At 39.1% G+C, this 27,720-nt stretch overlaps 1 protein-coding gene across 1 annotated transcript in view; it reads left to right on the plus strand.

Annotated features, from left to right (window-relative positions):
• The first annotated feature begins 521 nt into the window (after positions 1–521).
• The window catches only part of LOC127452571 (glycogen synthase kinase-3 beta-like), a 30,608-nt gene continuing 3,409 nt past the window's right edge, over positions 522–27,720 (plus strand). The window contains exons 1-9 of the mRNA XM_051718129.1: positions 522–898; positions 1,916–2,103; positions 10,503–10,586; positions 10,754–10,864; positions 10,991–11,121; positions 15,008–15,212; positions 15,302–15,397; positions 15,645–15,831; positions 26,747–26,824. Of these exons, the coding sequence (XP_051574089.1) occupies positions 724–898; positions 1,916–2,103; positions 10,503–10,586; positions 10,754–10,864; positions 10,991–11,121; positions 15,008–15,212; positions 15,302–15,397; positions 15,645–15,831; positions 26,747–26,824 (1,255 nt within the window). The 5' untranslated portion in view covers positions 522–723. The remainder of the gene's footprint in view (positions 899–1,915; positions 2,104–10,502; positions 10,587–10,753; positions 10,865–10,990; positions 11,122–15,007; positions 15,213–15,301; positions 15,398–15,644; positions 15,832–26,746; positions 26,825–27,720) is intronic.

Raw genomic sequence — 27,720 nt, forward strand, 5'->3', positions numbered from 1 at the left:
GAGTTGAGCTGTATTATCTCAGCTCAGCGACTGAGGGTTCTTGATGCTCCCTCAATATACACAGGACCTATTGAACCCCCCATCTATTTGTACACCACAGTTTTGATTGAATCTTACTTTAACAACTAATACCAAGTATGTGTTGTGAAAATCATTATCTTCACAATCAGCTCTTCGCGATATTTTGTTCTCTCAAACCAAATTTATGACTAGATAGGGCCTATATCATACACAGTGGGTGAATTGATAATGTCATACAAACAAATATCATCAGGTATAGATGCATTTATTTTTCATAACGGAAAATGCTACCGAATAATATTCTTTTCCAGCAATGTTTTTGTATCATAGACTAATCTACAGTTGTTTATGACACAACACTTTTAATCTATTGTAGAATTAATGCGTTGTTTAACTTTTACTGTAGTAATTGCATGTAATGTCATGGGTTGGTTGTGTAACGTATAGCTTGTTATAATGCACGGTCGTTTGACAACGGTTTGAACTACATTACCCAGAAAACAATGCGCGCAGAGCGTCAGCTCCAGTTGCCCAGCCACACAGAAGAGGAGGCGCACAACCTTAACGATACTAGAGTCCAGAAATCTTTATTTTTATTTTTTTATTTTACGATTATTGTTGTTTAAATTGACATATCCCTTACGCGCCTGGGCTAGTCTATCAACACACTTTACACCCGCTCTGGCACACTCGCAACCCGAAATGAGCGGCAGCGGGCGGCCCAGGACAAGCTCGTTTGCTGAGCCTCCGGGGGTTCCGGGAGCCGCTGCAGCCGTCGCCGGATCAGCCATCGCCGGTGGAAGCTCTTCAGGAAAGTCGGGAGGCGCGCAGGCCTCAGGCGGGAGTTCGTCTGCTTTCGGAAACTTAAAGCTGGGCAGTGAGTATCATTCAATGACATCTCACGAAAATCAGAACGAATGTGATGTTAGTAAACTAGTAAATCCTTAAGTACTGGACCTTATAGTGTGTTATTCATTCATATGTCTGGTTATTTTTCCTTGATCGTGTTAACCTACTTTAAGCGGCTAGCTGGCTAAGCTAACGGGAGCTTGTTTTTGTAGACGGATCAAGGGCTTTGATTGCGCTAACTACATTAGCTCGACAATCCTGCATGAGAGCAAGTGTTAAAAGCATATGTTGTGATAGAAAACAGTGCGTCGAATTTAAGTCCTTATAAGACCATACTGTGCACTGCTTTAAATATGATCCGATGTTGGCTGGACATCGTTCTGTTCCTCAAGATATACTCGCTAACAAAGCTCAGTTAGCAGTGTCCGGCAACATCTCATATATTTTGTCTTCAATTCTGCATATGCCTTCAATAATTTCTTTTTGTACGGCTCTGGACAGATTTAACAGCATCATACGTGTCCTTTATGGTTCTTAGACTGTACAAGTTAGACATTAAGCATATTTAAAGAGGGCCGACGTGTTGGCACCACATAGTCGATGTAATGTAGAGCAAAATCTGAAAATCAAAAATGATTACATATGAATACACTGTAAAACAAATCCCATTACCCCCATGTTAATTGCATAGTCTCCTTACACGCATGTCTTATAAGTTATCACTTATCAATTGATTTAAAATATATTAGGTCACATTAATGACAATTTATACTATTTAGATGTGTGGCTTGTACACTACAGTGAAAATCAGTGGTTTCCCCAGAGGCAGAAACCTCTTTATTTAAAATTGTATAAATGATTCCCCGTGGTTGCATTGCTGGCAGATGATTGCATCTCTTCACTGGAGCTGACTGCTAGATTTCCGTGGGTAGGATTGATGGGTGTTACTACTAGGAATGAGGCGATCCAGTGGATGGATGTATATAATTGTAACGACGATAAACAGTAGTTACAACGGACCAATCTTGTTTTGTTGTGTCTGTAGGGGATAGTGGGAAGGTGACAACGGTAGTAGCCACGCCAGGGCAGGGTCCTGACCGCCCTCAGGAAGTCTCATACACGGACATCAAGGTGATCGGGAATGGTTCATTTGGGGTGGTGTACCAAGCTCGACTTATCGACAGTCAGGAGATGGTGGCTATAAAAAAGGTGCTTCAGGATAAGCGGTTTAAGGTAAGATGGATGAAAAACTGCATAAATGCAAACTAATGTTAATGTCTTAAAAAAAAAAAAAAGCACCCTGATATAATTGGTAGGTCCTGCTCACACAAAACACAAAATACCACTTTCCAAGTCCAAAACTAAAGGTTGTTTCTTGTAATTCACCAAGCATGTTAAATAGGGCTGCTATGATTTGACACAAAAAGAGAAAATATTACAGTATAGTCAAAAGTGCCAGTACTTCGGTACCAAATCAGTACTAAAATAAAAACATGTCACGATTACCAATACAGTACCGGTAGTACCGAGCACTGGCTTAATTCGATACCCGCGTGCTGTCTGATTGACAAATGACAGCTTTCAAATGCTCACACGCTTATTTGAGCTTGTGCTCTGTTACTCCTTTTACACTGAAATAGACAATTAATCAAAGTCAAATCGTGATATGTCCTCAAGTATTTATTAAATTCTTAAAGTTTTAAGAATTAATTTGATTAGACACCATTTTGATGATGACATTTATTTAAACTTTAAAACATGGGATTCTGGGAAAAGAAAGAAAAATAAAAGAGTATTTGTGAAAAAATAAAACAGATTTCAGTAGGGCCCTACTTATGGCACTTTTCCACTGCACGTTACGGTTCGGTTCGACTCTGCTCGCTTTACTTTTCTGAGCTTGCTTTTCTACTGCAGTTTAGTGCCGCCTCAACGTGGGTGGGATTATAGGCTGATTGTCATAGTTGTGCCACCTCTACTGCCGTGACATCATCTTAAACGTGACAAACATTACTGACCTTAAACAATAACACGACAGCTAGCTGTTAGCTACTAGCTCATTGTGCTGCATAAAGCAGTTGTTGCATGGTGATTTTACACAAGTGTAACAGTTAAATTGGCCTGGTTGTTTTAGAAGCAAGCTTTCCAGTATCTGGTCAACTAAATAAAGTGAAGCTTTCAAGCAGAATATAGAGTTAATGTAACAAAACATACCATCCTCCATCGTGGACTCCAATAACGCCGTGGCCGAGTCCAGGGCACTCTCCCTCCCATTGCTCGCCGGTCTATTGCTATAGATAGCGTCCATTTGGTCGAACCACTTCCACTTTCTTCTGTTTGATCCACTCCAGCTGTTGTGGTCCTTGATGGTTCTGTAGTCACTTTTTTTTTACTTTTCCCTACACTGTTGGTAGGTCCGGTGGTAGCCATGTGCGGCCAACAGCTGAAACACTTCCTGAAATACTTTTTTGTTTCACGTTTCGTTCGTCACTAACGAGAGGAACGTCTGCACCTCGTTTATTGACCATGGCGTGGTTTTGCGCACTGCCATTTCTTTTTACAATTCGAAAGTCGTGTGAACTAATGATACTGCTATCGCTGTTGCTAACTTTAAAACTAGCGGGTTGATGTCCCATGTCGCAAATCCAGTGACTCTGGTAGTGACTATTCTCTCTGACCAATCAGTGATCTGCAGGGTTTTGACGTCACATTTAGTATCGGCTCGGCTCGCTTGGAACCTCGACCAAGGTGGTACTAAAAAAAGTACCAGGTACTATCCACAGTGGAAAACCCCCAAAAAGCGAGGCAAGAGTCGAGTCAAGCTGTACTGTGCAATGGTTTACTAATGGTAAAAGCCCCATTAGTAAACATGTATTTCTTTTAATTTATTATTTACTTTGAAATTTAACTTCAAATAGGCCAAAGGAACATGTTCAATAGCACATTACCATATTAGCATATTTTACTGTGGTATTGGCAGAGGTGGGTAGAGTAGCCAAAAAACTGTATTCAAGTACAATTACTTACTCAAGTAGAAGTAGAAGTGCTAACATAAGTAATTACTTGAGTAAAAGTAAGAAAGTATCCAATTAAAAGAGTACTCAAGTAGTGAGTAACTCGTTACTTTCACAAATGACATAATGGACGTTAACTCTCATATATTCCATTACATAATACACATTTAACATGTATTACAGAATTATTATTTTTATTATTATTATTATCAGTGGAAATTCTGTCATCATTCACCATCATGTTGTTCCAAACCCGTATGACTTTCTTCCATGCAACACAATAAAGAGATTTTATACAGAATGTTAGCCTTGGTCACCATTTACTTTCAGTGAATGTGTTTTTCTTTTTTTTTCTATATATTTTGAAAGTGAATGGTGACTGAGACTGTCAGTTCCTAACATCTGTCTAACATATTTTGTGTTAGGGAGGTTAGGGAAATGGTGACAGAATATTAAATTATGGCTGAGCTATCACTTTAAAGGGATAGTTCACCCAAAAATGAAAATTCTCTCATCATTTACTCACCCTCATGGCATCACAGATGTGTATGACTTCTTATATTTCAGCTCTGTAGGTCAGTACAATGTAAGTGAATGGGTGCCAACATTTTTATGCTCCAAAAAGCGCATAAAGGAATAATAAAAGTAATCCATACGATTCCAGTAGTTAAATCAATATCTTCAGAAGTGATATGATAGGTGTGGGTGAGAAACAGATCAATATTAAAGTCAGTTTTTGCTAGAAATTCTTCTCCCAGCCCAGCAGGGGGCGATATGCAGAGAAGAATGTGAATCACCAAAAACACAAGAATAAGAATGTGAAAGTGATCTGTTTCTCATCCACACATATCACATCGCTTCTAAAGATACTGATTTAACCACTGGAGTCTTATGGATTACTTTTTGAGCTTTAAAATGTTGACACCCATTCACTTGCATTGTATGGACCAAAGGAGCTAAGAAATTCTTCTAAAAATCTTCATTTGAGTTCAGCAGATGAAAGAAAGTCATACACATCTGGCATAAGGGTGAGTAAATGATGAGAGCATTTTCATTTTTGGGTGAACTATCCCTTTAAGGGCTCTTTTCAGATCTGTAGGAATTTGTCAAAAAAGAAGAGATGTTTGGAAACCTTTCTAGTAATGATTACAGTGAAAACATGAACAATGTCCCACAGGGATATTACACATAATGCTGAAATATAAACCAAAGCAAGATTATGTTTTATTAATGCCTACTTTTATTATTTCATAGCTTTTAATTCTTAGTTCAGTGTAGTTACAGTTTTCAGTGTCTAAAGACTTTAGATCATTAGTTCTGTACACAGTACCGCCGCTCCCTAAATGGCGAGTATGCAGTCTGCGTAGGGCACCATGCGCAGAGAAATGCTATCTGTTCACGCTCCAGTTGTCAATTACACGTTCGGTAGAGCAAAAGGCATTTACACTTAACGTGCATGTTTACATGGATTTATACAGTTAATCAGCCCGAAGTAGCTATGATAGTTTCCAGTACACCCGCGAGGGCACGGGGTAAATGCGTAAATACTGCTCATAAGATGCGGGACAAAGCGCACTGATATATTGCTGCACTGATTTAAAAATGTACACTTAAATGTCACAAGAGCCCATATTTACAGAATCACCCATGTTATCATTAAATCCACATCTCACCTCAGCGTGCTGTTTAAATTGGATCTGCAACTTTAATCTTGAAATATCCGCTTGTCTTGGTGTTAATGAAGGCATTGCATGACGGAACTATTCTTTTATCACTGTGCGGAGCGAAGAAAGTGTTTCACTTTGAAGAGCTTGATGCTGCTGCAGTAATGGACTCGGCTTGAGTGACAGTCTGTGACAGCGCACGCAGCTGTGTGAACTTCCGCTGTCGTAAAAGTCCCATGCAATAATTTCTCATTATTAATCATTTTAATTTGAATAATTATGCATTAATTCAAATTAAACCCAGTAATGTAACGACAGGAACACCGCCCATTGTAATGAAGTAAAAGTAAAAAAAATTCATTAGAAATTTACTTGAGTGAGAGTAAAAAGTACACACTTTTGAACCTACTCAAAGTAAATTTTTTCCCGAAAAGTTACTCAAGTAAATATAACTGAGTAAATGTAACACGTTAAAACCCACCTCTGGGTATCAAAATTTGTATCGAGAACTGAAATTTCACTGGTATCAGTACCGACTACTGAAATTTTGGTATAGTGACGACACTAGTGTTACCCCTAGATTTTTTTTTATTTAATTTTTTTAGTAGTGGTGCTGTTGTGCGTGTGTCCATGAGCCCACAACGTCGAACCCGTATTTACACATTGAATGAGAAATAGCTTAAAATGACCGTAGAATGATTATAGATGGGTTATTCATGTTCGCTTTGTCGTGTATGTGTTTATGTACTGGTAGCCCAGATAGCTGGTGGAATAACTCAAATAATGAAATGCCTCAATGCAGAAGATTACTTGCAGTATTTTTATTAAACATAAAAACAAATGTGTAAACCTATTTAACAGAACATTCACATACACCGATCAGCCACAACATTAAAACCACCTGCCTAATATTGGGTAGGTCCCCCTCATTCCGCCAAAACAGCGCCAACCCGCATCTCAGAATAGCATTCTGAGATGATATTCTTCTCACCACAGTTGTACAGAGCGGTTATCTGAGTTACAGTAGACTTTGTCAGTTCGAACCAGTCTGGCCATTCTCTGTTGACCTCTCTCATCAACAAGGCATTTCCATCCACAGAACTGCCCCTCACTGGGTGTTTTTGGTTTTTGGCACCATTCTGAGTCAATTCTAGAGGCTGTTGTGCGTGAAAATCCCAGGAGATCAGCAGTTTCAGAAATACTCAAACCAGCCCATCTGGCACCAACAATCATCCATGTGATTATCTAATCAGCCAATCATCTAGCAGCAGTGCAATCCATAAAATCATGCAGATACGGGTCAGGAGCTTCAGTTTATGTTCACATCATCAGAATTGGGAAAAAATTTTATCTCAGTGATTTGGACCGTGGCATGATTGTTGGTGCCAAATGGGCTGGTTTGATTATTTCTGTAACTGCTGAGCTCCTGGGATTTTCACACACAACAGTCTCTAGAATTTACTCAGAATGGAGCCAAAAACCAAAAACATCCAGTGAGCAGCAGTTGATGATAGAGATCAACAGAGAATGGCCAGACTGGTTCGAATTGAAAAAGTCTACTGTAACTCAGATAACCGCTCTGTACAACTGTGGTGAGAAGAATAGCATCGGGTTGGCACTGTTTTGGCGGCATGAGGGGGACCTACACAGTATTAGGGAGGTGGTTTTAATGTTGTGGCTGATCGGTGTATAACAACTATCAGCACTACTGAATTACTACACCAGTAGTAACTGATTTTGCTTCAGGACCCAGATTTTACATTGTCGTGACCCAACACAGTAAAAAAATGTAACCTGTATTTAATGCAGCCTGGGTATTTATTTGAGCCTATTGTATTTACAGTTGAAGCCAGAAGTTTACATACACTTAGGTTGATATCATTAAATCTCATTTTCTAACCACTCCATAAATTTAATATTAGTAAACTATAGTTTTGCCAAGTCATTTAGGACATCTACTTTGTGTATGACATAAGTAATTTTTCTAACAATTGTTTACAGACAGATTGTTTCACTTTTAATTGACTATATCACAAATCCAGTGGGTTAGAAGTTTACATACACTAAGTTAACTGTGCCTTTAAGCAGCTTGGAAAATTCCAGAAAATCGTGTCAAGCCTTTGATCGGAGGTGTACTGAATTGGAGGAGTACCTGTGGATGTATTTTAAGGCCTACCTCCAAACTCAGTGCCTCTTTGCTTGACACCATGGGGAAAATCAAAAGAAATCAGCCAAGACCTCAGAAAAAAAAAAAATGTGTGGACCTCCACAAGTCTGGTTCATCCTAGGGAGCAATTTCCAAACGCCTGAAGGTACCACGTTCATCTGTACAAACAATAGTACGTAAGTATAAACACCATGGAACTATGTGGCCATCATACCGCTCAGGAAGGAGACGCATTCTGTCTCCTAGAGATGAACATAGTTTGGTGCGAAAAGTGCAAATCAATCCCAGAATAACCGCAAAGGACCTTGTGAAGATGCTGGAGGAAACAGATAGGCAAGTATCTATATCCACAGTAAAACAAGTCCTATATCGACATAATTTGAAAGGCTGCTCAGCAAGGAATAAGCCACTGCTCCAAAACCGCCATAAAAAAGCCAGACTACAGTTTGCAAGTGCACATGGGGACAAAGACCTTACATTTTGGAGAAATGTCCTCTGGTCTAATAAAACAAAAATTGAACTGTTTGGCCATAATGACCATCGCTATGTTTGGAGGAAAAAGGGTGAGGCTTGCAAGACGAAGAACATCATCCCAACCATGAAGGATGTGGGTGGCAGCATGTTGTGGGGGTGCTTTGCTGCAGGAGGGACTGGTGCACTTCACAAAATAGATGGCATCATGAGGAAGGAAAATTATGTGGATATATTGAAGCAACATCTCAAGACATCAGCCAGGAAGTTAAAGCACGTCGCAAATGAGTCTTCCAAATGGACAATGACCCTAAGCATACCTTTAAAGTTGTGTCAAAATGGCTTAAGTACAACAAAGTCAAGGTATTGGAGTGGTCATCACAAAGCCTGACCTCAATGCAATAGGACATTTGTGGGCAGAACTGAAAAAGCGTGTGCGAGCAAGGAGGCCTACAAACCTGACTCAGTTACACCAGTTCTGTCTGGAGGAATTGGCCAAAATTCCAGCAAATTATTGTGAGAAGCTTGTGGAAGGCTACCCAAAATGTTTGACCCAAGTTAAACAATTTAAAGGCAATGCTACCAAATACTAACAAAGCGTATGTAAACTTCTGACCCACTGGGAATGTGATGAAAGAAATAAAAGCTGAAATAAATCATTCTCTCTACTGTTATTCTAACATTTCAGATTCTTAAAATAGTGATCCTAACTGACCTAAGACAGGGAATGTTTTCTATGATTAAATGTCAGGAATGGGTTAAACTGAGTTTAAATGTATTTTGCTAAGGTGTATGTAAACTTCTGACTTCAACTGTATTATCCAGTTTATTTCCTAATATCAAACATCATTCAAACAGAACATATACTACACATGAGTAAAACGTTCTACAGGAATTTTTAAATATACAGGAATGTTTGAAGGAAGTACGTCAGCTTCGGAAGTGAAACTCCTCAAATCTCAACATTGCTAGATTGTTGCCGCTCCTTCCATTCATCATCTCTGCCCTGTAATAGCTCTGTTCGAGGTGCTTCCATGGTACAAGAATGTGACTGGGGCTTAGAATAAAACACACTTCTAATTTTTTGGCTCATTCTTAACTGGAGAGCCTTAGAATGTACAAAATATCTGTGCAGTGTGGAATGATTTTTGTTTGTTTTCCCAGAAGTGCAAGACTGCATTTTTTGAAAATTTGGCAGTACACTAGCTAGACTACAAAAGCTAACAGACATTGGCTAAAAGCCACAAAACTCCCAATTTTGATTTCATGGGGTCTTTAATATGCATCTTATTCCAAATCTTAAGTAGTATTGTTAACTTCTCTCCTCTGTCCACAAAATCCAGTTCTCTGCATCCTGGTTAGATTTGTATGTAGTAATTTGTATCAGCCATAAATGTTTTGAGTGTTTGAAGCTTGGAATTTTGTGTTCACAATTTGTTCACAGTACATGTTAATGGAGAAGAATGTCTGAACTCACCTGCTTATACGTATGCAAAGTACAGGCAAGGCATTAAAGGTGCACACAATAATTTCCTCATTATAAAAGTTTTACTGTTAAAAAAAAAAATGAATAGAATTTTGAAAACATCTGTATAAAATCATGAGCACTCACATGAGATGAAGACTCCTGTCATATCAGCAACCTTATGAAAGCTGATTTATTCTAAATGGAAAGGGTCCCCTCATGGGGGCTACCATGATATTATCACACAAATAGCTGAATACAAATTAATTAATTTCTGTAACTGCCCTGTTTCTTTCACTCTTGGATTAAATTTAATCATGACTGACTGTGAATATTGAATTTTTACAGTGGCGTCAGTAATTGAAGTAGATTGCATTTGAATGATGATGCCTCCAGGCCCCTAGGTGTCAGTGTAAGTCCAAGATGACATAAACACTGAGTGCACCTTTAAAGATAAATATACTTGTGTTTCAGTTTGTGTGGAGAGGTCATATTGCCTTCTGCTTTGAGATCACTGAAATGTAACAAGTGTGAACACAGTATAATGAGACCCTCTTGCTCTTGTGCCGAATTTATGTGTAGTAGACTAAAGACAGAACAGAGCGTGTCCCTGTAATTTGAAGTTGGTAGCGCATGCAAACTACATTTGCACAAAAATATTTAAATTAATCGTAGCAATTTAATAATTTGTCAAGGCCGTATTGTGATTTCAGTTTTGTTTCATTTAACTGTGCTGCCCTGCATTCAATTGAAGAACAGTGAGAGACACATTACACAGCCTAACACTTTAGATAAGGTAGTTGTTTGATTCCCATGCTTTAATAACATTCACATATCAAATTCTTTCTCTATAGAACCGTGAGCTACAGATAATGAGGAAGTTGGACCACTGTAATATTGTCAGGCTACGCTACTTCTTTTACTCCAGTGGAGAAAAGGTTGGTGTTCTTTCCTCAAATATTATTACTTATAATGTCAACTATTTCTATTTTTTCTTTTTTACTTTGGTTCAACTTTATTTGTCAGTTTGAATTTAATAATTGTAAGATGCTGTCTGTCCTTGTTGACCAATCTAATCTTTATTCTCTCTCTTCACTCTAATCAGAAAGATGAGGTGTATTTAAATCTGGTGCTTGATTTTGTACCAGAAACCGTGTACAGGGTGGCACGCCACTTCAACAAGTCCAAGACCACCATCCCCGTTATCTATGTCAAAGTAAGTCTCTGTGTTATGGTGACTGCTGCCACTGTGCCCATTTATATGTGCCTGCACAATAAACAATAACTCCTTATCTCCTCCCTTGTCTTGCCCTTTACTCACTTTTCTCTCTCTCTCTCTCAGGTGTATATGTATCAGTTATTTCGCAGCCTGGCGTATATTCATTCCCAAGGTGTCTGCCACAGAGACATCAAACCTCAGAATCTGCTGGTGGACCCAGACACAGCTGTACTCAAACTGTGTGACTTTGGCAGGTGAGTCTCAGTCAGAGTCTGTGTACATATCTGTGTAAACTGTAGTGGTCAACCGATATATCGCAGAGGCTGATAAATCGGCTGATATTCAGAATTGTTTCATTATTGGCATCGGGCGATACATTTTCATGTTTGGCCAATTGGTTTCATAAGGTCACCAGAATGCAGAGAATTGCCCGCTTGCATGTGAAGGAGCATCTGAAACATGTAAATGACCAATCACAGTTCGTTTGTTGTTACGTGCCATCGTGTTACTACAATAATAGCAACACAGTCTCATTTAAACTGTCCGCATATCAGAGCCACGATGGGTTAAAGTGCTTGCCTGTTTCCTTCTCCATCTCTCTCTTCAACAGTTCCCTGTATCTCTTAACTGTCTTGTCTAATGATATAAAGGAATTATCAATAAAACTTCTATCATATGCTGTCTGCATATATGTGTATATCTCGTTTACACAGATGTACAGTAGTTCACAAACCTCATGAAAATCCAGCATTTTCTTCCCATCCAGCACTCATCTATTATCTTCCTCTGAAGCGTGTATTCCATCAGCCAGAATCAAAAACGTCAGGATAAGGATAAAATGTTCCTCTAAAAATTCACAAATCAAGATGCTCAGTCTGTGAAAATCAAAGCAGGCGATCCACGGCGTTTAAATTCTCAATAGATTGCTGCTGCTCTCACTGGGTCCACACAAGCGCGTGAGTGCAACTTCAAAGTAAAAGTGCTAAATCAGTAAAATGGCAAATTCACTGTGTAACACACCATATTGCCAAAAGTATTCGCTCATCTGCCTTTAGACGCATATGAACTTAAGTGACATCCCATTCTTAATCCATAGGGTTTAATATGATGTCGGCCCACCCTTTGCAGCTATAACAGCTTCAACTCTTCTGGGACGGCTTTCCACAAGGTTTAGGAGTGTGTTTATGGGAATTTTTGACCATTCTTCCAGAAGCGCATTTGTGAGGTCAGACACTGATGTTGGACGAGAAGGCCTGGCTCGCAGTCTTCGCTCTAATTCATCCCAAAGGTGCTCTGTCGGGTTGAGGTCAGGACTCTGTGCAGGCCAGTCAAGTTCTTCCACACCAAACTCGCTCATCCATGTCTTTATGGACCTTGCTTTGTGCACTGGTGCGCAGTCATGTTGGAACAGGAAGGGGCCATCCCCAAACTGTTCCCACAAAGTTGGGAGCATGGAATTGTCCAAAATCTCTTGGTATGCTGAAGCATTCAGAGTTCCTTTCACTGGAACTAAGGGGCCAAGCCCAGCTCCTGAAAAACAACCCCACACCATAATCCCCCCTCCACCAAACTTCACAGTTGGCACAATGCAGTCAGACAAGTACCGTTCTCCTGGCAACCGCCAAACCCAGATTCATCCATCAGATTGCCAGATGGAGAAGCGTGATTCGTCACTCCAGAGAACGCGTCTCCACTGCTCTAGAGTCCAGTGGCGGCGTGCTTTATACCACTGCATCCGACGCTTTGCATTGCACTTGGTGATGTATGGCTTGGATGCAGCTGCTCGGCCATGGAAACTCATTCCATGAAGCTCTCTACGCACTGTTCTTGAGCTAATCTGAAGGCCACATGAACTTTGGAGGTCTGTAGCGATTGACTCTGCAGAAAGTTGGCGACCTCTGCGCACTATGCGCCTCAGCATCCGCTGACCATTTTACGTGGCCTACCACTTAGTGGCTGAGTTGCTGTCATTCCCAATCGCTTCCACTTTGTTATAATACCACTGACAGTTGACTGTGGAATATTTAGTAGCGAGGAAATTTCACGACTGGACTTGTTGCACAGCTGGCATCCTATCACAGTACCACGCTGGAATTCACTGAGCTCCTGAGAGCGGCCCATTCTTTCACAAATGTTTGTAGAAGCAGTCTGCATGCCTAGGTGCTTCATTTTATACACCTGTGGCCATGGAAGTGATTGGAACACCTGAATTCAATTATTTGGATGGGTGAGCGAATACTTTTGGCAATATAGTGTATGTACAATTGGTTTGTTTGGGTGTTTTATGAGAAAATGCGATTGGTAATGCACAAATGCTATCCATATTCTTCATGCAGAAATAAATTAATGTTATGACTAAACAGAAATCTACTGTTTAAAATACAATCTGTTTTGTATTTTTATTTTTTTATAAAGATAATGAAATATAAGTTTATTAATATAACTTGTATAAGTTGTGTGTGAAATTGAGTAAATATAGTGCTAAATAAGATTGATTCATCTTTTAGCAATTTTATGTTTGTTATTTACTATATTAAATTGTGTGCTATATCGGCATTGTATCAGCCACCCTGGATATCGCATCGGCCATTAAAAAACCCATATCAGTCGACCATTATTAAATACAGATACTTGATACAGATCAAGATTTTATTTAAGTTAACTCAAATACAGATTCAGTGGCTACTCTTATATACAGTATTTTTCTGCAAGAAGCTTTGTTTTATGGGGATAATTCGCCCAAAAATGAAAATTCTCTGATCATTTACTCGCCCTCATACCATCCCAGATGTGTATGACTTTTTCTTCTGCAGAACACAAATTAAGATTTTTTTTGAAGAATATCTTAGCTCTGTTGATCCATTCAATGCAAAAGAATGGCGACCAGAACTTTGAAGGTCTAAAAAGTACTTAAGACAGCAAAACAGTAATCCATATGACTCCATGCAAGTCCATGTCTTCGGAAGCGATATAATAGGTGTGAGTGAGAAAAACACAAATATTTATGTCCTTTTTTACAATAAATCTCCACTTTCACATTCTTTTTGTTTTTGGCAATTCACATTCATATGCTCATCGCCACCTACTGGCCAGGGAGGAGAATATATAGTAAAAAAAAAAAAAAAAGGATTTAAATATTGATCTGTTTCACACCCACACCTATCATATCGCTTCTGAAGACATGGATATAACCACTTGAGTCATATGATTACTTTTATGCTGCCTTTTGTCCTTTTTGGAGCTTCAAAGGTCTGACCAGCATTTACTTGCATTGTATGGGCCATCAGAGCTGAAATATTCTTCTAAAAATCTTCATTTGTGTTCTGCAGAAGAAAGTCATACATATCTGGGATGGCATGAGGGTGAGTAAATGAGAGAATTTTCATTTTAGGGTGTACTAGCCCTTTAAGCTAAAGTTTACTTCAATTTACCCAAACAAAAAGGCATACCGTAGCCTTTAGTTTTTTGTTTGTATGTTTGCACCTGGGCCACTGCTAAGAATGTGCAAAACCTCATATTTTTGAAATAGACTAGTGAGTGGGTTGCCTGAACAACCAACTAGGCAGGTTTCAGGTTCACCTGACCCCGATTATTTTTAGAGGGCCTTCACACATTCTAAAGTATAAAAAAAAAAAAGCTAGACTGACTACAATCGAATGGAGCCAGAGAGTCAGGGTTTTTAGAAGCATTTTTATAAGTTTAACTATTTTTTACTTGACGCAGCATTTGAAAAACGCAATGCTCATAGTGCAAGACACACAAAAAAATACAGCGCAACAGCCAAAGACATCTGAATGTGTATGGCTGTAGTGGCAGTGCTTTAAAGTATATTCAGTTATAAATGAAACTTTTTCGAAATAGACCAGCACTAATTAAACCACTTCCACTTAAAATATCAAAACTAAAAATGGTTGACTAGTCAACCATCATGGCCTGTCCCTAGCAAATACGTGGCTTTAAACAAAACAATGGGATGAAGACAGGATTTGGTGTGTACTCATTTATATGTGAACAATTACACCACTGCATAAACCCAAATTTCTGGACTTTAAAATCTGTGTTTCTGTTTGTGAATTATTTGACATTTTTACAGATTCTTGTGCAAACACATTTGTAACCCCCATATTTTAATCTTCACAGTGCAAAGCAGTTAGTTCGTGGTGAGCCCAACGTGTCGTACATCTGTTCCCGGTATTACCGTGCTCCTGAACTAATATTTGGAGCCACAGATTACACATCCAACATCGATATCTGGTCAGCTGGCTGTGTGTTAGCTGAGCTGCTGCTGGGGCAACCCATCTTCCCTGGTGACAGTGGAGTGGACCAGCTAGTGGAGATAATCAAGGTGATGCCTTTTTTAATGAGTATGCATAGACAAAAATAAAGTGTGAGCTGCTTGTGAGTCTTTAGTTTTTGTCTGTCAACTCTCTGCAGGTTTTGGGGACCCCCACAAGAGAACAGATCCGAGAGATGAACCCCAACTACACAGAGTTTAAATTCCCACAGATTAAAGCACACCCTTGGACAAAGGTAATGCACACCTGTTATTACGCTTTTAACAACAATGAATCACACAGAAAGTACAGCAGCTTACAGAAAGAAAAAAATTTACAGCAGGGTTATCACTAATGAAAACTCAAATGTAAACTTTTTTTTTTTTAGAAAATTCAGTGGAATACAGCATCATCCATAGTTTCAAACTTAAAAATGATGCTATAGATGAAAGCTGGTCATGTTTAAAATGGTCAATTGTGCCTTCTCTCTGTGTTTGTGTTAGGTGTTTAAACCGAGGACTCCTCCTGAAGCCATCTCATTGTGTTCTCGTCTGTTGGAGTACACACCAGTGACACGGCTCTCACCGCTGGAGGCCTGTGCACATGCCTTTTTTGATGAGCTGCGCCAACCCAATGCCCGTCTGCCTAATGGCCGAGAACTTCCCCAACTCTTCAACTTCAGCCCTGTGGGTAAGTTGAACTGGGAGAACTGCCACTTCTCCTCAGCTTCAGCCCTGTTGGATAAATAATGCTCACACGCTCTTTCTTCATCTTGGTCTCTAAAACTCACATCAGAGAAACTGTTGCAGTTTAGTACATAGTGGCTGTCTCAAAATCTAGTGAGCTGACAAAAGTCTAATGCCTACATTGACGCCTGTCTACATATCTATAACAGCATTTGAAACCAAAATGGAATGACTTATGAGTGACTGATTTGAAGATCTTTATAAGCAGCAAGTTTGTTAACAACCGATCGCACAGCATGTAGATAGCTCTCCTCACTTGACATCCACAAGCACTATTTTATTCAGATGTTAGCATGTTGCTAAGATAACAAATCGACATTCTAAAGAGATTCAAAAGTAAGTAATGCACACAAATAATGGGTGAAATAGCACAATTTTAATTCAATGCATGTATTGAACCCAGAATATTCCTTTAACGCTTGTCTGGGACAAGTGAATTTTTGAAGGGGCAAGAGAAAGAGAATTTTACTCGCCCGACCGGACAAGTATCCTGAGTTTTGTGATATAGGCCTTTGTTACTTATTACAAACAGGGCATGAAATTCGGTGCAGATATTGCATACAGTTTGAATAATTACCACAGGTTCCACGTTCATAATGTGGGGAATTCCCACACACATTTATTCATGTTAACATATACAGAAGTTGAGAATTTGTAAATAACAACACAGATGTGCAAATCAAATAGATAATTTTATCGTTCTATCATAATATTAGAATCAGAGTGAGTAATCAGTGCTACTGCATTTCTCTCTCTGTCTCTTGCTGCCTTCCACAGCTCATTGGACACGTTTCGAGTTTAGTGTGAGCGTGCAGTAAGCAGCGCACTTTCACATATTTTCTAAACTTATGTACACTGCCTGGCCAAAAAAAGTTGCATACTCTAATATTTCGTTGGACCGCCTTTAGCTTTGATTATGGCATGCATTCGTCATAGCATTGTTTCGAAAACCTTATGCAATGTCACATTTACTTCCGTCCAGAGTTGCATTAATTAAAACTTTTTCACAATTTGAGCCCGTTGAATCTTGGCATTGTTGTCCTGGAATATGCGAATGCCATCAGGGATGAAAAATCCATTGATGGGATAACCTGGTCATTCAGTACATTAAGGTAGTCAGCTGACTTCACTGAGCCTAGACATGACCTATTGAAGCAACTTCAGATCGTAACACTGCCTCCAGAGGCTTGTACAGTGGGCACTATGCATGACGGGTGCATCGTTTCATGCACTTCCCTTCTTACCCTGACGTGCCCATCGCTTTGGAATAGGGTAAATCTGGACTCATCAGACCACATGACCTTTTTCCATTGCTCCACAGTCCAATCTTTATGCTCCCTAGCAAATTGAAGTAGTTTTTTTCCAGTTAGCCTCACTAATAAGTGGCTTTCTTTTGGCCACACAGCTGTTTAGTCCCAATCCTGTAAGTTCTCGTCGCATTGTGCATGTGGAAATGCTCTTACATTCACTATTAAGCCATGAGTTCTACTGATGATTTTTTACAATGTGACTTAAAGCATTTTAGTGATCTCCGATCACGATCATTAAAAAAAATGTTTGACCACAAACATGGCCAAGCTGATGGTTCACTACTATCCTTCTAGGTTTTAATGTGTTGGACAGGTCGACGTGACGCCATGGGAGAGACAGACGTGTGAGACACGAGCTCTGCGAACTTTGCTAGTTTTTTTTTTATTTTCATGTTGTGATCCGGTGAGATTCGATACACCCAGTTACGTACTTGCTCTTTGAGGTAAACATGGCAAAGAAGTCAAAATTCTCAGACTCTGGAGACATTAAAAGACACTTACGTGTTCAAGCTGAGGCCTCTGATGGGACTGCGAGCCGGGGACTCGATTTGGACAGCACGTCGGGAGAAGATATTCAGCGTCAGTTGTCCAACATGTCGGTGATGTTGACGAAGGTTCTTGCTGACTTGGAGGATCTTGCAGTAATACGTTGATCGATTACGGCGATGGAAACAAAATTCTCTGAGTTGTTTACAAGAGTGACAGAAGCTGAAAAACAAATCGATTATCTTGAGTCATCGGAAAGGGAATTATCCGCTGATCCCCCCGCGTCCAAAACAGATTTGTAATTCATTTCAGGAAAACTGGAATATTTCGAAAATATGAGCCGAAGGAATACGAAATTGTTGGAATTCCTGAGCATGAAGAGGGCAGGGATATGGTGAAATTCCTGGATGAGTTTTTCCCGAGTCTGCTCGACATAACAGGCCATAAATTGGAAATCGAGTGAGCTCACAGAGTCCCTGCTCGCAGATCTGCTGAGGGAGATAGGCCTCGATCCATTCTGGCCAAATTTCTGAAATCATCCGTTAAAGATCTCGTGTTGTGCCAGGCGAGGAGTAAAGGGAAGCTTTCTTGGAAGAACCATAATATTTTCTTTTTCCCGGACTTTGTGAATTCGACGAGAGAAACGCGATCGGTTCAAGGAATGTAAGAAACTCTTACACCAACAGAAGATCGCCTTTGATGTTCCCGGCCAAACTGAGAATAGAAACGAAGAATGGTCACAAAGTATTTACTTGTCCAAAACAGGCACTCTCCTTTATAAATACATTGGAGTAAGCTATTTGATGTTTCTTATATTAGTGGACTGACTCGCTGAATAGAGTTCAGGTATTCTATTATCTGAGGAAGCTGGGTGCCATTTTTGTTTCTTTTTGCGTTGACTCCGCCTAGTGGCTGGAGTTCGTTTTATGGCATGACTCCAAGAAACTTTTGCATTTACGGAAGATTTTTTTTACACTGAAGTTCCTGGCCAGATCAAGAATGGACTCTTTGGATGACTGCAAAATATCTACATGCTCACATAAAGGATGTCTTTTATAAAGTTGACAGGCTGAGTAAGTTATGGTGTTTTATTTTTTTTGCACGGCCTCCGAGTTAGTTTGGCTCTTGATCATCCGAGGACCCGGGATGCCGGTTTCGTTTTTCGTGCTGGCTCTGCCTAGCGGCTGGTGCTTGTTTTGTGGAATTACACAACTTCGGGACAGTTGTGGTTAAATATGTTTGTTCTTTGTGCTTATGCCTCCTAGTAGAATGATTACCTCATCTGCTGCACTCATAACAGCCGGCTCACTGAACAATTGTTTGTCTGTCCGAGGAAACTGAACAGCTTTATATCAGCTGGAGTTTATTTTGTGGAGGAACACACCTTCGAGACAGTTCTGTGAATGAATCTACATGTTTTTTCTGCCTGTTGGCTGGGGTCTGTTTTACAAAGTATTTTCTGTTATGTAATTGTGCCTCACAAAATTTGTGCAGAAGCACTGGACTTGAATAATCCGATGGCAAAGTTGTCGCGGGGGTTCTCGCATGCGTACATGGACTCTTTGAGTTTAGAGGGATTGTCGCCAGTTGGCGCTGTCGTGCATGGGGTTAATGCGCACGTTTTTCTTTTTTATGTTTGTTTTGTTCGGGGTTTGATTGTTTCACTAATGGGGTATGTGGTCTGTGTAATCTTGTTTTTGACACACTCATTTTTTACATTTTTTATTATATCAATATGTCATATTTTAATATGAATAAGTTGTCTCTCTCCACATGGAATGTGAATGGGTTGGGGCACCCTATAAAAAGAAGGTAATTTCTCTTCTTAAGCGTAAGAAATATGATATAGTGTTTCTTCAAGAAATGCATCTTTCCCTGCAGGAAGCTGAAAAAAATTAAGATATGGGGTGGACATGTTTTCTTAGGTGCTGGCTCAAGTAAGAGCAGGGGAGTTAATATATTGATAAATAAACATCTACAATTCAAATGTCTCAGACTAAAGATAAATTAGGAAGAGTCGTTGTTTTAGGAGAAATTCAGGGGCAAAGGTTGATTTTGGCTAATATTTACGCACCTAACGTTGATGATCAGGGCTTTTTTATAGAGCTTGAAGGGATGTTGCAAGCTGCTGGCATCTCTCATGACATAATATTGGGAGGAGACTTTAATCTTTTGATGGACTCAGTCCTTGATCATAGTGAAGCAAAAGTGTGTAAACCCCCTAGAGCAACACTGACGCTTCACAAGATCTGTCAAAATCTTGGTCTTGTAGATATCCGGCAACTTTTGAACCCATCTGGTAGGGACTATACATTATGCCTCATTCATCAAAAAATCCAAAGCACGAGAACTTGTGGAGTTGGAAGGAAATATTAAAAGTGCCGAAGCAGAGCTGAAGCACCGAATGTCGTCTGATGGTCTCAGAGAATTGACCCGACTGAAATACAGATATAATACTATTTTGTCACGGAAAGTGGAGTTTTGGTTATTCAGGGCAAGACAGTCATACTTTGAGTCAGGGGACAAAGCAGGGAAGCTTTTGGCTAGATATATAAAGCAGAGAGAGTCTTTTTCTACCATTCCCTCAGTGAAATCTGCTGGTGGTGAAATATTTACCTCAGCCATTGATATTAATAATGCCTTTAAAGAATTCTATCTTGATCTCTATAGTTCCACATCTTCGTCTACTGATGAAGATGTTAGAAAATTTGTGGAACCATTAGAATTCCCTAAACTTACGAATGAGCAAAAATACTCTCTTGATTCTGAGATAACCTTGGAGGAGCTTGACGAGGTAATTAAGTCTCTACCTACAGGCAAGGCACCGGGGCCAGGTGTTTTTTTTCTGCTGAATTTTTTAGATCTTGTGCTACAGAACTGGCTCCACTTTTGTTAGAAGTTTATACTGAATCATTAAAGAATAGAAAGCTTCCTCCAACTATGACACAAGCCCGGATCAGTCTGATTCTTAAAAAGGACAAAGATCCAAGCGAGTGTAAGGGTTACCGTCCAATTTCCCTGATCCAGCTAGATGTAACTATTTTGGCAAAAATTTTGGCTAACCGATTAAGTAAAGTTATGACATCTCTTATACATATAGATCAGGTGGGGTTTATTCAGGGTCGTAGCTCTTCTGATAATATTAGGCGTTTCATAAATATCATGTGGTCAGTGGCGAATGATAAGACTCTGGTCGCTACCATCTCACTTGACGCCGAAAAGGCGTTTGATATGGTAGAATGGGATTATCTTTTTAAGATTTTGGAAATGTATGGGTTCGGGAGTACATTTATTGGTTGGATCAAGTTACTTTATAGACACCCTGTAGCAGCGGTACAAACAAATGGATTCATTTCAGATTATTTTACTCTGGATAGGGGCACCCGTCAGGGTTGCCCTCTTTCCCCATTATTGTTCTGTCTTGCCCTGGAACCGTTAGCAGCCGCAATAAGAAAGGAGGATGATTTTCCAGGGGTGACGGTGGGAGGCGTGGCGCATAAGCTTCTGCTTTACGCAGATGATATTTTATTATTTGTCTCTGACCCCAGTAGATCTATGCCTTGCCTCCACAGAATTATTCATTCCTTTTCTAAGTTCTCAGGATACAGAGTCAATTGGTCTAAATCCAAAGCTTTGGCTTTGACAGCATACTGTCCAGTAATGGCCTTCCAGCCAGGTGCCTTCCAGTGGCCCAAACAGGGCATTAAGTATTTGGGAATTTTATTCCCAACAAATTTGTCTGATTTAGCCAGAGTTAATTTTGACCCTTTAATAATACGGTTTTCGAGTGATGTAGACAGGTGGGCTTCATTACATTTATCGATGATTGGGAAGGTTAATGTTATTAAAATGAACTGTATTCCAGAATTTAACTACTTGCTACAGTCTCTCCCGGTAGATGTCCCCCTCTCTTATTTCAAGCAATTTGATAGCATAGCGAAGTCTTTCATTTGAAGTGGTAAGCGCCCCAGACTACATTTCAATAAATTACATAGGCCGATTGACAAAGGTGGGCTAGGCCTACCCAAGATTTTGTTTTATTATTATGCATTCGGTCTCAGACATTTGGCTCATTGGTCACTTCCACCTGAGAGAGCCCCTCCCTGGTTCTGCATTGAACAAGAACTTCTTGCCCCTATTTTGCCATTGCAAAGCCTTTCCATCAAACTAAATAGAGAAGTTAAATTTGCACTCAGTATGGACAAAAGTGTCCAGAGTGTTTAATTCAGATATTTATCTAAATGTTGCCTCAAGCCTATGGCTAAACCCCAAACTATGCATTAATGATTCCCCTTTTTGTTGGTCAGAGTGGATTGCGAGGGGGGTTAATTCACTCTGTGATCTTTACGAGAGCGGTGTGATGAGATCCTCTGAAAATCTGGTTCAATATTTTGGGATCCCCAGATCTCAGTTTTTTAGGTACCTTCAGTTACGCCATTTGCTCTGTACTATTTTTGGGAATAGCATACACCCCACTAAAGCAGCAGATACTCTAGTAGAGGTGATTTCTGCTTTTGGAAAGGGCCATGAGGCATCAGTGTATTACTCCTTATTAATTCAGAGTCAGGGGAACGGAGTCTCAACCACTCAAAAAAGATTATGGGAGAAAGATTTAAACCTGGAATTGGAGGAGAGTGAATGGGCTAGGATTTTAAAAAACATAAAAACTGCATCGAGATATGCAAGGGTGCGCCTTATACAATTCAAGATTTTACATCGGTTCTATTGGACCCCCTCTAAATTGTATAGGCTTGGTCTTAAAGACACACCCACCTGCTGGCGATGCCAATCAGAGGAAGGAGACATGGCCCATGTTTTTTGGTGGTGCACTGAGATTCAGTGAACACTGAGAACACTGGTTGAAGGTACAGAGTGTTCTGTGTGACGTGTTGGGCATTCAGATTTCGATTTGCCCCAGACTCTGTGTTTTAGGTGATGGGGCGGTCATCGACGTAGGTGACAAACACATAAACAATTGGGTCCTCACCGGTGCGATGATAGGCAGGCAGATTGTTTTAAGGGGTTGGAAGTCGGTGGGAGCACCCTCAATTTGGGAGTGGTGCAAGGAGATGTGAAGGGTGGCAGCCTTCGAAGAGGTAACATGTAGAAGGCTGGGGATATGGGATTCTTTTATTGGGAAGTGGGGTAGATATTTGACGTTTTTGGGGGGCTCTCGCAGTGGGTCTGTGGAGAGAGAGGTATAGTTTAGAGTTGTATGTTTATTATAGGGGGGTGTGTGTGTATATGTGTGTATATATATATATATATATGTATATATATATATATATATATATATATGTATATGTATGTATATATATATATATATATATATAATGTGTATATATATATGTGTGTGTATATATATATATATATATATATATATGTATATACATATATATGTATATGTGTATATATATATATATGTGTATGTGTGTGTGTATATGTATGTGTGTTTGTATGTATATATGTATGTGTGTTTATGTATATATGTATGTATGTATATACATACATATATATACACACACACACACACACATATATATATATATATATATATATATATATATATATATATATATATATATATATACATATACACACACACACATACATATGTACATACAAACACACACACACACATATATATATATTATTTTATTCTCTGTGTATGTGTGTACTTAAGTAAGACCACTGGGATGTTTGTTTGGGGTCGGGTGGGGTTCTTGATTGGGGAGGGGAAGTAGTAGGAGTTAATGTTGGATCATTGTATATATGTTTTGTTTTTCTTTGTTTTGAAAATTAATAAAAATGTTAATCACAATAATGCGTTGGACAGTTCTTAACCCAGTTCCAGTGGTTTCAGCAATCTCCTTCGTTGTTTTCTTTGCTTGATGCAGGCCAATAATTTGCCCCTTCTGAAACACAGTAACATCTTTTCCACGACCACAGGATATGTCTTCCGACATGGTTGTGTAAGAAATGAGAAGCTACACACTGCATCAGTTATGGTTAAAAGAACTGTTGCCAGCTGAAACATATTAATCACTGCAATAATGATCCAATCATAGGCTCTTAAGTATCTGCTTATTTAAATCCAAACGGCGACTTTTTTTTGGCCAGGCAGTGTATAATCCTGTTAATTTAACATACATTAAATTAACGCGCTCTGGAATCGAGCAATGCAGTTCCGCTATCGCTCCTGTTTATGAACAGCGAAGCTGACGATAGTGCAAGCGTGTGCCTCATCAGATCGTGCGGCTCATATTACGGCACCTTTGACAAGAAAGGCAGAGATATCAAAAATGCTTTGTGTAAAATACTACCAGAACTATTCTGCTGCTGGGTGAATATAAAATGCGTAACTGACAACTTCATCCTTATAATCACCTGTTACATCTTTCATCTCCATCTCTCTAGACCAGTGATTCTCAACTGGTTTTGCTTGGGGACTCAGATATTACATTGGACATCAAGTGGCAACCCACCATAGTAAAAAACATAATCTGTATTTAATGTATCCTGGGTCGGATTTTCTTTTATCTTGCATAGTTTTGTTCATGGTTTTCAAGTATACGGGCATGCATAAAGTGACATTATTTTTGTTGTTTTTAAGTTGATGAGCCCATTTATTTCTATGAGCCTATTATATTTATTGTCCAGTTTGTTTCCTAGCATCAAATATCATTCATATAGAACATATATTACACAGGAGGAAAACGTTTTCCACAATTTGTCCATAAGTCTTAGAGGTCCAGACTTTAAAAGCCTTAATGTACTTGATGCTATATTTAAAGTGCAAAGACATATACTGATCGACCACAACATTAAAACCACCTGCCTAATATTGTGTAGGTCCCCCTCGTGCCGCCAAAACAGCGGTTCTGTTACACTTGTGCGAAAACAAGCTTTAATCGCACCACGAAAATATTGTGTTGCAGATGAGATGCCTTAAGTGCATATACTGTAAATATTTTTATTAAATTTGCCTCTGCAGCAAATTTCACTTGGGCGGAAAAAAATTTGATGGGAAAACTGTGGCATTGTTCTTTCCCTGCTGTCCGCAACCCAGTCAGAATAGACCTGTGACCCACCAGTTGAGAAACACTGGTCTAGACTCTAGAGATCCAACTGATGATTGCAGGTATTTTCTCTGCCTTGTGAATAAGTCAATTTTAATAATATAAGTAGGCCTAAGTACCGATTTACGTAATATAAATATATTCATAATAAACATACAAATTTAAAATATCATCCTATTATCTATATTTAATGTTTATTTTCTATTTTACATAAACATCATAAATGATTTAGCACCAAGGTCCCCTCTTTCAGGATTCCATCTGTTAATTGTCAGTGCATTGTCAACTTTAATCTGGTGAGCATTTACTTAAACTCTTAAAGGGATAGTTGAGCAAAAAATTAGAATTCTGCCATAACTTAACTATTTTGCAAACCTATATGATTTTCTTTCATCCATAGACCACAAATGGAGATGTTAGGTAGAAAAGTCCCAGTCACCTTTCACATTCACTGTATGGAAAATAGATGAAAACAAGTTAAAGTGAATGGTAACTGGCACTAACTTTCTGGCTAATGTCTCCTTTTGTGTTCCATTTGAATTTTTTTTTCTGTGGGCTTGAAACAACATGAGGCTGAGTAATTGTACTTGGAACACGAAGATTTTTGGCTGAACTGTCCTTTTAATTACTGGTTTAAGTATTTGTTAAAGGTATTTGTGAAGAACAACAATATAATATTTCGGTACATGAATGCATCTCATCTTGCTCGGAAATGTGTGTCTGAATGAGAATAGTGATAAAAATATTGCTTCTGAATAAATTGCATTTACATAAATGTCAAGTGAATGACCTATTTACTTTCCGAAGCACAACCACTAGACAACTCTTAATGTTGAGCCCTGGCATTGATACCTTTTTGTACTGAATAGAAATATGTATAATCAATATTTTCCAAAGCTTTGTCCACCATCTTTAAGGAAAATGTTTCACTGAGCTTGTCGCAATGCATAGCATATGTGACCTGCTCCATCATTTTGGGTCGTATTGACATTTTATGGAAGATGAGGGATGGAAGACATTTTAAGTTTCATGTACTAGAGTTAAAAGAAAGGTCTCAGCTTGTGATATAATGTATAAAAATGAAATGATATAATTTGTATGTTTCTATGCCAAACCGTTGCTAAGATATATAATCATTTAAATGGTGTCTTTCAGAAACCTTGGTTTTGAGAAAATGACCACTACAGATTCCAAACAATTTTGACATATTTTTGACAGAGTTATTCAAGCATACATTTAAAACTTATGATACATAATCTGCTATTTATGTCTTATTATATCATTTTATATATACAGTAGATATGCATATTAATATAACATTTAAATCTGCATAACATCAGTGCGGGCTCACAAAGCATACTTAAAACTGTGTTTTTATGGTTGTGCATGCACCTACACACACACACACACACACACCTCAGAGCTATTGGTGGTAATCTTGGAGGTTGCACATCTCTGATATAATCTAAAATACTCGGAAATTAGTTCTGCTCCACTCTGCTTCTGTTGTCGCATCTCTGACAGTGATGGTATTAAACAGTTTAAAAATATGTTTTTTTTTGTTTGTTTTTTTTAAGGTAACTAACTATGGACATTAACTCTCCTGAGGTAGATGAGAAGCGCTGATTAGAGAGATGCTATCTGCAGTGTTGCCGTTTAAATTGACAGCTGCTGAAGCGATTTGACCCATAGCATTTAAAAAAAAAAAAAAAAAAAAAAACAGCATTTAAACTTTGAATTTCATGATAACATTGGCATAATTTGAAAACTTGTTTTATCAAAAACAACAGAAAACCCAAGATTTTTTCACCATATTTCACGTTTTTCCAAAAATGGCCCATTGTGACTTACGACACATTTTGATCGAGCGCGTCACTTTGCTATATGCAGTTTGAAACCAGGAAAAGCTCACTAGGACTTGAGACAGCCAAAACTTAAAATGTAGGCATTGACAACTAACCTCTCTGTCTCTCTCCCCCTGCAGAGCTGTCTATCCAACCACAGTTGAACTCCATTCTCATTCCTCCCCATGCTCGCTCGCAGACGTCACCTGCCTCACATGGTACTGATCACAATGGCTTTTCACACTTACACACTCACTGAATTGGTTTATTTGGATGGTTCTTGTAAATTAACCATCAAAATATATTATTCATCGATTCACTTGCATGTAGCATTGGGAAGTTTGTTCAGACAATTCATGAAATTAACTGCTTAAAATAAACGATTCATTGATTACGAGTAACGTGAGTTTCTTGGCAGAAGTCACTGCATCTGGGGCCCTGGGTAGCTCAGTGGTAAAGACGCTGGCTACCATCCCTGGAGTTCACTAGGTCGAATCCCAGGGTGTGCTGAGTGAATCCAACCAGGCCTCCTAAGCAACCAAATTAGCCCGGTTGCTAGGGAGGGTAGATTCACATGGGGTAACCTCCTCTTGGTCGCTATAATGTGGTTCGTTCTCGGTGGGGCGCGTGGTGAGTTGAGCGTGGATGGCGTGAAGCCTCCACACGCGCTTTGTCTCCGTGGCAACGCGCTCAACAAGCCACGTGATAAGATGCACGCATTGACGGTCTCGGATGCGGAGGCAGCTGGGATATGTCCTTCGCCACACAGATTGAGGCGAGTTACTACGCGACCACGAGGACTTAAAAACACATTGGGAATTGGGCATTCCAAATTGGGAGAAAAAGAAAAGAAAAAAATCACTGCGTCGTCTTTTTTTGAAGTAAAAAATATGGTTAATTGCTGCTGTTTATTACTTTTTTTTGACACCATTATATAAAATAGTTTTTTCTAGTGTTATTAGTTGTATTTATTATAAATTTATGTTCACATTAATGTCACCCACCTTATTTTTTGTGTGCCAGATAAATATTGTTCTGATTGCCAAATTAAACCATATCATATAATTTTGCATTTAAAATGATTTTCTTTCTAAAATAGCTCAAATATGCTTAG

Source organism: Myxocyprinus asiaticus, chromosome 15 (genome assembly GCF_019703515.2).
Source record: "Myxocyprinus asiaticus isolate MX2 ecotype Aquarium Trade chromosome 15, UBuf_Myxa_2, whole genome shotgun sequence".
In the NCBI taxonomy this organism is placed as follows: Eukaryota; Metazoa; Chordata; class Actinopteri; order Cypriniformes; family Catostomidae; genus Myxocyprinus; species Myxocyprinus asiaticus.